This window comes from Phaethon lepturus, unplaced genomic scaffold, assembly GCF_000687285.1.
Source record: "Phaethon lepturus isolate BGI_N335 unplaced genomic scaffold, ASM68728v1 scaffold27445, whole genome shotgun sequence".
Classification (NCBI taxonomy): domain Eukaryota; kingdom Metazoa; phylum Chordata; class Aves; order Phaethontiformes; family Phaethontidae; genus Phaethon; species Phaethon lepturus.
The window spans coordinates 25608-38128 of record NW_010538810.1 but is presented as its reverse complement, the minus strand read 5'-3'; the positions used below and the strand labels follow the sequence as shown (position 1 = coordinate 38128).

The 12521-nt window shown below is 38.4% G+C and overlaps 1 protein-coding gene across 1 annotated transcript in view; it reads left to right on the top strand.

Annotated features, from left to right (window-relative positions):
• The window catches only part of LOC104620660 (casein kinase I isoform alpha), a gene marked incomplete at its 5' end in the record, with an annotated part of 34891 nt that overhangs the window by 6312 nt on the left and 16058 nt on the right, over positions 1–12521 (top strand). The window contains 3 exons of the mRNA XM_010286950.1: positions 7151–7277; positions 9064–9162; positions 11576–11659. Of these exons, the coding sequence (XP_010285252.1) occupies positions 7151–7277; positions 9064–9162; positions 11576–11659 (310 nt within the window). The remainder of the gene's footprint in view (positions 1–7150; positions 7278–9063; positions 9163–11575; positions 11660–12521) is intronic.

Here is a 12521-nt window from a genome sequence, read left to right as displayed (position 1 = left end):
TCTTTCCCTCAGCAATGTTTGTTATACCTACTGTGGATTAATGGCTTACCTTCTCAACTGAGCTGAGCATTCTGACTTTTATGGAAGAAACTTGACTTATGTTCTCCTTGCTTCCTACCGGGTGTTAATCAACCTCATTAAACAGCTAGCAAAACAGTGAGTCAACTACATGGCAGTATGTATGCAACATAACACTAGGCAGACGAAATGACCTTACTGCTTAGGAGATGAGTTGCACTGGCATACTTCAGATATTCATATTTCTCTCATAACTGTACAAAAAATTATACAGAATTTTATTTATAGAGTCTGTCTAACTTCACAGCATAGGGTGTTCATTGCTGTTTCTTTATTTAGTACTTGGGTGGCCTAATTCATACTCACCATGGCAACTAACGTTAGATGACATCTGCTAAATATTCCACTTTGGTATTTCAATCGTGCCATATTATGTGAAGTTCATTTATATTACTCCTAGCTGGCTAACAGTTTAAGTGCTTTTCCAGCTTAAGGGGAGATAAACTAGAAATATAAAATATATGGCAATTTAGACATGAATGCTATGATGATAGATTACTTTTCTTATGTGTGTTGCTTCAGTACCTGTTAAGACTTAAATTAGTGTATTTTTGCAGGCAGAATATACTTCCCAATTTGTCTGAAACATCATTATTTATTAGGAGACTCCTGTCCTCAGAAATCCAGAATATGGGACTAGAAGGGACCACTTTAGTCTAAATCCAGCACCTGGTTTGGACAACATGCTATTCTTCCTGTGAATCAGTCAGGTACAATGTTAAAACTTTCTAGGCTAGCATGGCAGGGCTCATGATTCTGTCACTGGGGGGAGAGCGAGCAAGTTTCTGTGCCTGAAGATAAATGCTTGTACCCATAGGCAGTCAGCTCCCACTTATTTCTTCCCTGATTTTTTCAATAACCTTTTCCCTATCACAGTCCTCTTTATAGATAAAAGAATAGTTGCTTAACTCCAAAGCTGCCTTGCTGAACTCTTTGAATATGTGATTACAGAGGTCACCATCTTTCCATCTTTCTTCAAGTCTCTTCTGTCCTTGTTCTGATGTGGATTTCCTTTCCTGCGTGTTGGTGACAGGGCTTGCACATCAGTGCCTTAAAGCATTGATACAGATTGCTTCACAGTTTCTGTGTAGAATACCTGTACTTTTATTGGTTGTGGTTACTTACTATTTTTTCAGTGATGCCTGACATTAGAGCTATATGATTATAGGGAGGTCTGTGTTTTCTCTTTGGTCACATTATCTGACCAATGCCTAGTTCAGAGACTTTTGTATAAATCACTGGGTGCTTGCAGAAATGGAATGCAGTTCCAGAGTGTTCATCAGTTTAGTGTCATTTGGTTTTTGGTAGGATGTCTGAACCCTTTGTGTTCTTGAGGCCTTCCAGACCTGCATATTCACCCTCATCTGCCTGCCGACTTGTCAAACTTACTAATAAGGTGATTTCCGGTAATTCCAGTAGTAAGTTCTTTCCAGCTTGCTTGTTCACCATACACTTCTTGTTTTAATAGCTTTTTAATCCACCTTAGTTCTGACAATCTCCAGTTTTTGTCATGTGAACTCTTCCACTTGGTGTTTGAAAGCCAAAATGCTGGGGAGAAATTGCATAGACCTAGATGGAGTAATCATAGGGTCAAATACTGTGAATTATGGAAGTGGCAAAAGAAGTCAAAGAAGTTCAAATCCACCTTTTTTTTCGTGACTATAAAGGTTTCTGGAAGTCCAAAGGTTTGAGTTTGACTATTCAAGTCTTGTCACAGAAGCATTGTACTCCCTTGAAGTGAGGCACCAGGAGATTTTTTTTGTTTGTTTCATAAAAGCATGACTTTCTGCAGTCCTGTTTGTAATTCCAGACTGCCACAGCCTCCACTGGAATAGTCAGTGATCGAATTGACAGAAGCCTTTAGGGGAGGATATGTTACCTGGCAAAGCAGGTGTTGATTGAGGAGAGCTTTTTATTAAGCTGGAACAAAATGGTCTTGTTAATAGTTGCTCTGGTAGTAGGAACGCTTTCTTGTGACACTGAGCTGATGTTCTGGTTTTGTATATAATAAGCTGTAGACAAAATAATGTACCATTATGCTAATGGTGACAATGCCTTTACTAGTTTCACGGCTTCAGAATGCATGTGATTTGGAGTTTCTCTACCAGTACATTTATTTAGCTGTACAGTTAATCTTAATCTGAAGTTGAGATTTTTTCATGTGAATTTTCTGAATTTTTTTTTATTCTGCATGTGACCAGCAGGCACAGCTTTAATTGTGCTGGTTTTGTTACCTTGTAATTACAAGTGCCAATGTAATGGATGAAACTGCTGGTTATCTACTAACATTGTGTAAGTGGTACTGTAGTCTGAAATGATAATTTCATAGGCTGTGTCTGAATTGTTACCCCTTCACTCACCTCTCTTTGCTAACTGGCCTACCTCAATTTGACCTTTTCAAAAGAAGGTGCACTAGATGTGAAGAGAGTATTATAATAATGAAATGAAATGTTTTCTCAGTGAAAAAAACCAAGCTATTAACAAACATTTTCTCAAACATTTATTTTGTCATTGACATTATTTACAAAATATGCAAAGTTGCTGAAATAGACATCCTATGATTTTCGAAAGGTGCAGCTCTGAAATCAGAAAAGGATTTTAAGTTTGGGTTGACCTGACTACAGTATTTGCTACTAAGTGTTAGATGAGCATCAGTACTTCACTTGCTTGTCTCAAGGTTAGTCAAGGGAATTAAAAACAACACCCCACATGAGCTCAAGTAAACATTCACTTGTCATGTGATCTGGCACCATACCCGCTTTACTGTATGGGATTTGGAAACCAAATACTTTGAAGCCACTGTGTCATGTGACTTAGTTGTTCAGCTTAGAGCTACAAATACTGAAATTCAAGATGTTACAAAATTTCAACTGTGCGTGTATACTGGGGCAATATATCAGGCTGCTAAACCACGTGATTTGGGAACTTGTTGACGTGGTGAGTCTTTGTTGTTTAAATTAGACAAGTTGCTGAAGTCAAATTAAGGTCATTGTGCTCAATCTTTAACCATGCTTTGACGGAAAGCTTCATAAAGGATATTTACTGTATTCCAGCTGATCTATAGTAGTTTGATCTGTAGCCTTTAAACAGATGAGGCAAGGGAGAGTGACAAAGCCTTTTCATGGAGCTGTAAGCTTGGGCATGCCTTACAGCTTGAATATGGACTAGGGTTCTTAACAGCTGTATTGGATGTTGCAGTGTTATGCTGCCTGTTTGAGGATAGATCTTAGCTGTTCATAATAATACTGTCCTGTTAATGTTTTGTGTTGTCCTCAATAAGATCCACCTACTGCTGCTCTTCAGGAAAGCTGATGATAATCTGTACTTTGTGTGGTGTTTTCACATAAGTAGGTATAGATGGACCTGTGCTACAGAATCAGAATTCTCTATTTAGGAAATAGGTTGTAATGGGACATATAGCACTGTGGGAATGAATTAGAGAAATAATGAATTTTCCTAGTCTAGTATTTTAGCTTTTCTTGAAATAGTACATTTGCGTAACTATATGCAGAGTCATTACCCACCCAAAGTGAACTGTCAAGTAGTTAAACCTCTTGCTCTCACTTTCCACTCCTCTCCAAAACTCACCCTGCTTAAAATGTATTGTTACTGTTGCTTTTCCTCCACTCTAGTATGAGAGAGGATATTTCCAAGTGTGCTTAACAAAGAAGTCAGACATGTGGGACACTTCTGTCATCTAATAGTTGCCTAGGGCTTTGTATGGATCATTCCTTTGTATTAGTAGTTCACTCCAAATTTCATTGCTGATGCAGTATTAGAATTTCTGAAGATTTCTTTGAGACACTGGTTTGTTTTTTTTAGAATTATGCTCAGTTAGTTGCCATGTTGTTTTGCACTTTAGCCCAGTGGTGTTAAAACTTGCATGCCAAAGTGCTCTGAATTTGTGCTTGTCCAAAATGTGTGCTATATGCCATCTTACACTGATTAGGAGAATATGGGAGTAAGGAGCACTTGCCAAGCTCTTATGTATCATAATATCCAAGGTTTCCTAAGAAGAGCCAAGCATTCTAACGTTATTACTAGGAGCTGCCAGTAGTAGCAGCTACTAGATTTTGAGTGGATGTGATGTAGCCTTACTTTTTAATCCCATTTTCCCTGGAAATGTTCCAAGGGAAATGAAAACTTACTTGCAGTGTTAGCAAAGTAAATAAAGTACAAGTTACTCCAACACCCTAGCAGAAGTTTCAGTTGCCAGTAGTGAAATGAATAGATGGGGCAGTCTTCTGCGAGGAATTACAGGCAGGTACACATGAAAATGAAGTGTTAAGAGGTCCTGTCTTACTTCTTTGTCTTGCAGAATTTATTCTGCTTTCCACCAGTGCAAAATGGTCAGGAGATTAAAATTTTCTTGTGCATATGCAGAAGTAGGCCAAATGAGATTGTGCAATCAACCTGAATTACTGCACTTACTAAGCAGAGAGATCCTTATACAGGAACCAAATGCGTTCTAAAATGTAGCTCCCAGGGTAGGCTTCGTTTTCATCAGCTTCACTTTTTCTGTGATGCTGTTAATAAATTTTCTTAGCGCAGTTGAAGACTGATCTTTGATCCTTTTCCCTTATACTGCAGTCTCTTGGGCCTGAACCATTACTGTACAATTACACTCAGCATCTGAACTGGACTTTAATTTCTTGAAGAAAATCATGTTTTATCTCAATCTTTACTTACTCCTTATGCTTCAATTCAGCTCATTAGTCTTTAGACTTCTTCACAACAAACCTAAATTTCATATGACAGAGTAACTAGGCAGGTCATTTGGTCCAATTTTCATTGCTGTAGATGACCATAATGTTTCATTTTCAACTGTGACCAATGGAGTTGTTTATAGAGCCATCTCAAAACTACTCAGCAGATTACATAGGTGACTTCGATAAGAACCAAGATGTAGATTTATAGGCATAGTCAGTAATTCTTGAACTGAAGTTCATTCGTAGTTAAGAACTTTTCTCAACAGCATCTCATTTTGATTCTTTCTCCATCTCTGCATTGCATTTTTAAAATATTCTTGGTCGTTCTGGCAGTTGAAACTAGCTTCTGATCACTCCTTAAAAGGGCCTAGCTAGGCAGATCTTTTCAAAATGTGTGTGTTTCATGGCTCGGTGTCAGGTTACAGTGTGAATACTAACTTTTTCATAAATTACAAACTTTATCAAATAATACCATCAGCATGTTTTCCTAGTTGAGTCAGTTGTACTATGATGTACAAAAAACCAACTTACATTCAGTTAATTTTTAGAAAGCAAAACTTGATAAATTGTACTTACAGTATTGGTATGATCATTAACATGTTGGAGGAAAACTGTTTTGTTGACATTTCATTTGAATGACTGTTTTAAAAATACTATTTTCTGCATCTCCTCCTGATGTAGGGAGTGGATAAAGGTCCTGACCTGTAGAACAATGAGCATGATCCACAGCTCATATATAACTTTTATCAAATTTAAAACAATGCATTACAAAGTGCATGGTTTCTACTAAGATCCTGACAGCACGAAGGTACAGGCTGGTAGTTCCTGAAACAAATCCAAATGTAGGATCTTTTCTCTGTGGTTTTGTAAATATTTTACTCCACTACCCTGGCTAAGCTTGAAATCCTGTGAGTAGCAAGGAATTTGTCAGCTTTATCAGTGGCAACTATTTTCCAGATAACTATGCATTTAGTCTCCTGGAGTCACTGCCTAAAGTGGAAGTAAAATGTCTGTACAGGTCTTTAAGACTCAGCTATTACTGTGTTTGAGCTGAATCTTGGGGGGGGGGGGGGGGGGGCAGGGTTTTTTTATTTGTATGCTGTTGTGGGGCTGGGTGGGGGGGGGGGGCGGGGGAGGCAGGTTTTTTTTATCTGTATGCTCTTATTATGGGGTATATTCTTGGTTTATCTTGTTTGCACCACTGTTGGAAACTTCAGGATGCCTCTAGGAGAGAGCTGGCCAATGCCTTATCCATTGACTGCTGGTACTAGGTCCTTGGCATAAGGACTAGGTGTCTAGCAAAGGCAAAATACAGCCTTCTGATCAATAAGGTATTGAATCTTTACAGTGATGTACTAGTACTCAGCACAGCTTTATAAACAGTTTTTCAGACGCACCTCTCACTTAACTGGAGGTGTCTGGAATGTGCAGAGGGACTGAAGAGAAGAACGTTCAGGTTCTGTTTTTCCGTTCGTGTTTGAAGTACAGAAATTCACAGCTGAGACTTAGAGAAGCGAAGGGTGTGACACCAGGTCTTCTCAGGCAGCTTAGGTGGTGAAATGCTATCCCCTAGTTGCCGATAATGCAAAGCAATAGTATGATAGAAATGCTAGACATGGACTGGAAAGAAAAATACGCATGGGAGGTTTTCCGCTTGCTCTCGCAAGCGTTTAATTTTTCACCCCAAATTGATATCAGACACTTAAGGGCACTCTGACTGCAATTGATATATTGCTAAATCTGTATTTTTGCTTTTGTTACACTGAAGTGTTTTTCCCTTTATGATGATGATAACCTGGTAAAAAGCCTTTATCTTCTACTTGATAGACAGTAGAACTTCATTGCCATTTGTTACATTTGGATGAGTGAACGAAGAGGTAGTATGAGTTAACTGCATGAGCTGCTTTGGTCTGTTGCAGAGAAGTCATACTTGGAAACAAAGCCTAAAACATTTCAACTTCACAGAAACATCTTAATGCAGGGAACAATGATAGGAGTGTAAGGTGTCCTGCAGATGAGTCTGAATTTAAACTTTGTACACACACCTCTGTATTGATGTGTAACGGCTTCTGCTTTGATTGCATTTTGCTTTTGGTGTTTGATATTTCAGTTGCTGCTGAAGTGTAGTAGTGTTTCCTCTTAAGGGAAAATCAAATGTTTGCACAGGCACTTGCCATCTTGTGTATTCTGTTTTGCCCTCAGACTTTGTTTCCAGGAAAAATAAGACAGTACTAGCCCTAGTTTTTAGTTAGCTTTCAAGACTGAACATTAGCCAGCGATGTGCTCTTGCAGCCAAGAGTGCTAATGGTATCCTGGGCTGCAGTAGGATTTCTGCTAACACTGAATAATTTTCTTTGTTGCAGGTGGTATGGTCAAGAAAAGGACTACAATGTTCTAGTTATGGATCTTCTTGGTCCCAGCCTTGAAGACCTATTCAACTTCTGTTCTCGCAGGTTTACGATGAAAACAGTACTTATGTTAGCAGACCAGGTACGTACAAATCTTACTGTGAGGAAGTTAAAACTCTTATAAAGTATTATGTGTAACATAGTTCTCTTTAAGGGGGTTAGATAATGTTTTATGCAATGTTGTATATAGCCAAGTGAACACTTGACCTATATAGGAATGAAGTAATGGTGGCTTCTGTGTGCTGTGACATGCAAAATGACTGTAGGCCTGCAGTGGGAGGGCAGTGCAGATACCAACTCCTTGATGCTGCAAATCTAACAAGTGCAACTTTACTGAAGTATTGAGACTAATATGGGTGGTTTAACTCCTGATACCAGCCATGGGGATGGTGTCAGAAGGCCTGAAGCAGTCTCTAGTTGTGACTGATGTGATTCAGTGGAAAGCTGTTACATGTTGGCCAGTTGCGGTGACAGGTGGACAACATGCAAGTCTGTGCATCTGTTCTTATTGAATGTCACTGTGCAGTCACAACCTCCTGTACCTTCTAGTACCAGACCATGAACTAATACATACTATTTTGGTGGTTGTGGTGCTTAAAGATAGTTCTTAAAGCTGTTAGTGGAGATGCTGCTGTACCTTAAACTTAAGGCCTGTAAAACTGAAGTCTGTTACTTAAGGCATCAGGAGTACATATCTGTTTAGTCTTTTTCTAGCAATTGAGATTTTTTTCAATTTGGTCATGAAAGTACAGCATTCGAAATGGACAGCCATATTTATTTCTTGCTGTTTAATAAGTAGCTTAATTATGCTGTCTTCAGCTATTTGAAAGGTAGTAAAGGTTTCTCAAGTTGAATTTTCAATGGTAGTTTAAATTTCATCTGATATTATGTAATTGATGTTAGTATCGAATTGTCACTTAGCCAGATGCTTGTAGAATCCCAGGCTCTTGGCCAAGGAAGCTCACAGCATTTGTATGGAGACAAGGTCCACTGTCCCTATTCTCAGCTGCCTTGAGTGGTATACTTTAGAGGGCTATTTGCCTGATTAGCTAGCTAGAGCCTGGGTGTTGCAGCATCTCCAGGGAATCTGTATGGGTTTTGTGCAGTATTCCTTTGAATGACAAACACTAATTAGTTGTCATCTGGGAAACATAGACAGGATGTATGATATCAGTGCATGGAACTGGCTTTTAGGGCATAGACCAGGAGAACAGCTGTTGAGGGTATGATGTTTTAACCATTCAACTCACAAAAGACTGCATGAAGAGTGTTTTAGTATCTGGAAAGCTGTACCGCATAAATGCATGGGCTGTGATTGCACACACAGGACACTGCATGAGTCTGATGATAAAGATGCGCCAGAGTTTCTCTGCGTCTTCATTGCTGACTGTTATTCCTGTATCATGGTAGCCTAGATATCACAGTATGGGCCACAAGCAGGTTATTACTTGCTCCATGAAAACTGTTACCTGCAAAAGTTGCACTTGATAATGAATGAATAACTAGATGAATGAATAATTGGGACAGTGTGGAGGGGTGGGATGAGCTTTAAAATTGTCTTGTGGAAGTTACAGAAAACCTTTGTTTGAAGTAAGAAATAGAAATTACTCTTTAATAGGACACTGTAGTTAGATCATGAACTTGAATATCTGGGGAATAGTTTCAGGTATTTAATTTGCCATTTCCTGACCAAGATTATGGAATTTTAACATAAGAAAGATAAACTTATTTGAACAGCATAAAAAAGGAACCCCTTTAAGTTGCGGAGGAAGGTAACACTAGAAATTCAAGCTTTCCTTGAAGGTTTAAGTTAATTGTATTGCTTTCATTGAAATCTTATCTGTTTTGTTGTTGCTGTTTTTTTGCAGATGATCAGTAGAATTGAATATGTGCACACAAAGAATTTTATACACAGAGACATTAAACCAGATAATTTCCTAATGGGTATTGGGCGTCACTGTAATAAGGTTAGTCTAATGCTCTTTGTTTAAAAGATCCAAAAGGAATGGCTATGTTACTGGATTCAAGCTGTACAAAGTTTTTAAAACTCATTGCTAAAACTGTTGTTTTTGGACGCTAAACCATGATTCTTTGATACAAGAACTTTCATTTCTCAGTGTCCACTTCTAAATGCAGCAGCATACACATGTGGGTCTCTGACCCACCCTGTGAGATGCACTTGATTGCAAGATGATTTCTAGGCTTGCAACAAGATAATCAACTAACCCTGGAGAATATTTAGCTACTTTTCTCAATGATGGGAGTTTCATTATTGAGATGACTGTTGTAATAGCATTTTTTTTCCTCAATGATAAAGTAAAATCTTATCTTTGGCTTTGGGGTTGACTTGCTGGGATTAAAAGAATTTGTGCCAACATGGGAGCTCCTGACCTACCAGTCATCAGGGCATTAAATCTTGCAGTGGCGGAGTGGTACAGAGAACTCTTCAGCCATCTGAATTGTGGATACAACTAATAGCCAACATGTAGATCAATTGCCTTTGTAAATAAATTAAATTATGCAAATATGTTGGTGGAAAACTGTTGTAGAGTACATGAACATGTTGTACAACTGAAAACTGCTCTCAGTTTACTTTGTGGAAAAAAAAAAAGGCAGGGCAAGGGGCGGGCTGAAGTTGTTGCATTTGTTTGGATGGGTAAATATAGTCAGAAGTGCATGTTTCATGTTGAAAAGCTTATATAGAAGAACTTTTTTATTTTATTTTCAGTTCTCTTGAGTGAAATATGCTTAATTCTGCAATTTGTATGTTGAGCTCGGGCAGACAGGCAGCATTGGCAATGCATTAAGCATGCTACTTAATAGAAATTAACTTCAGGACAAATGTATGTGATTAAGCTGTTTATTGGAAGCAAGATTCCCACTTATCTTCTCTATATGCCATCTGAGAACGTCTCATCTCTTTAGGTACTACTAGTATTTAAAATGTTTACCTTTGTTTGCCTGTATGAATGCCAACTTCAGGGCCATGAACATTAGAAGGGGAAAGCTTGATTAACATGGGATAACAGCTCTTGTCTGAAGAGGTGCAGTGCACTGAATGTTTAGATACAACCATTGTTGGAAAAGCTTGTAAGTCCAGCTGAAAGGCAGTCTTTATGTAATCTTGTTGCTGTTAAACTTTGCTTGTTCCCAAGTTTCATACTTTCACTCTGTAGAGCTCTTTTTCTCTGCTGTGTTGAGCAGTTAGGCTCCTTAATTTTCTGGCATGACTTAGAGTATAACTTGAAAACTTTAAATTTTTTTTCTTAGTTTTAGTTTCTGATTTCCAATTATTCTTTTTGGGCCATTTTTCTGTACTTTTGCACAGTCATGCTAGGTTGGCATTGCTGCACTCTTTTTCATCTTGATGGGGATTAATGGCCTAGAAATTGCTGCTGTGCTTACTTTAGTGGAGGAACACATTAGATTTGCATCAGCTGAAATGAAAAACAAAATTGCCTGTAAATATTTTTTTTTTCCCCATTGGTAGACTAGTTAGGGAGCCACGCAATGATATGGTGGTGAACACTTGTCTATGGGCATTGGCTTTGTCACTGTTGCAGGGTTTTAGAGATTAGGGAGGTAGTTCTTGACAGAAGTCAAAATTGATAGGTTTACATGAGCAAAATGAGGAATAGGTTGCTTCAGTTTGGAACCAAGTGCTTTATCTAGGGAACCCTTGCCACCATACAGTATTTACTTGTTTCTTTTTGTAACATAAGTGTAGTTTGGGGATTTTTAGAGATGACTATGCACAGTTTAAAGAAAATCATCCACACAGGCTAGAATAGCATGGTAATCTTGTTCCAGTAGCTTCCTTTCAGTTGTATTTAAAAAATAAAATTTTTTTTTCAAATTTTAATTTGGTGATTGGGAGAAATTTTGCTCCCACCTTAAAAGATTAATTTTCCTCTCTGCTAGAAATAAGCCCTGCATGCTTATGAAAGTAAACTTTAAGGTGACTAAATGCCTTCTACCTCTTCCTTACTGAAGATTTACTTTTTCTAAACGTCTTTTGGGGGAAGGGCAGTCTGTGGAACCAAAGGATGCTTTTGTAAGCAAAACTTCAATTTCCTTTTTTAGTAGAGCCAAATGTCACCATTGCTATCCGTGGTCCAAGGCAGTGCCATTTTGGAGCGGCTCACAGTTGAAATTTACCTTGTCACATCTTTCAAATTTTCTCCTTGGAAAAAAAATAATTTAAAAATGAAAATACAAACATACGTGGTTTTTTGAAAACTACAGTGCTTGGTGGAAGAAGGATGGCATTTGGCTACCCTGTTCTTTCTCGAATGCCTCGGTGTTGCCTGTCTGCGCCGGCCATTGTTGCAATGTAAGCAATACTGTTTGATGCACTGCCACCCTCTATTGTTTGTTCAGTGTTTAGAATCTCCAGTGGGGAAGAGGAAAAGAAGCATGACTGTTAGTACTTCTCAGGACCCATCTTTCTCAGGATTAAACCAGGTCTGAACTGTCTCCTATTCCAACCTCAACCCCAAATTCATGTGCTTTATTTTTGTTTTGTTTTTTTTTTTTCTGGAGAATGTAGACCTTGCAAAAGCACCTCTTATGTTGGCATTATTCAGACATACTTGGCAAACATGTAACATTACTAAGATGTTTCCCTGTGGCGCTTGTTTAAGTTGTGGAATTACTTCTAAACTTGATATTAAAAAGGGCTAAATGTACGTGCTTGATTTCAGATGCAGAAGCAAGTTTTATTTTTGTCCTTTAAAACTCAAAGGCACTCTGAATGTGTTGAAGGATAGACATGCCACCCTAGCGAAATAGCAGGGCTTCTGTGTAGGGTTGTCTACTTGCCTTCTTGTAGGGTTCCTGCAGTGTCTTTGAATGCATGTGGAGAAGTTCTGTTATTGCTTCAGCCAGACTCCTTCCCTTGCAGTTTTTGTTCAAAAAAATCTTTCTGAATGTGTAATGAGAACGCTCATATTTTCATCCATTGTGATTATAAAATGAAATTACTCCAATAAGCTGTGTCTTGGAGAAGTGTGAGCTTATCTTCTAGTGTTAAACGTAGTACTCCTGACTCTTTTAAGAGAAGATGAATTGGAGAGAAATGAAGACATATGCCAGTTAGTAGCAGGACAGCTGGAAACTGATGAATATGAATCAGAGCTTAGGAGTTTGGCCATAGAATCAGTCCGTAGCTTTACACAATGATAGTCCTCATGTATTAAATCCCAGGCAGCTAGCTGCTGTACACGAGCCAAGAGGCTTCTGTTATCTGCTTCTGAAACTTTCTTATCAGTTGAGGCAGAGACTTTGATCTACTTCTCTAGTTGCTCTTGGCAAAAATCTTGCCCTA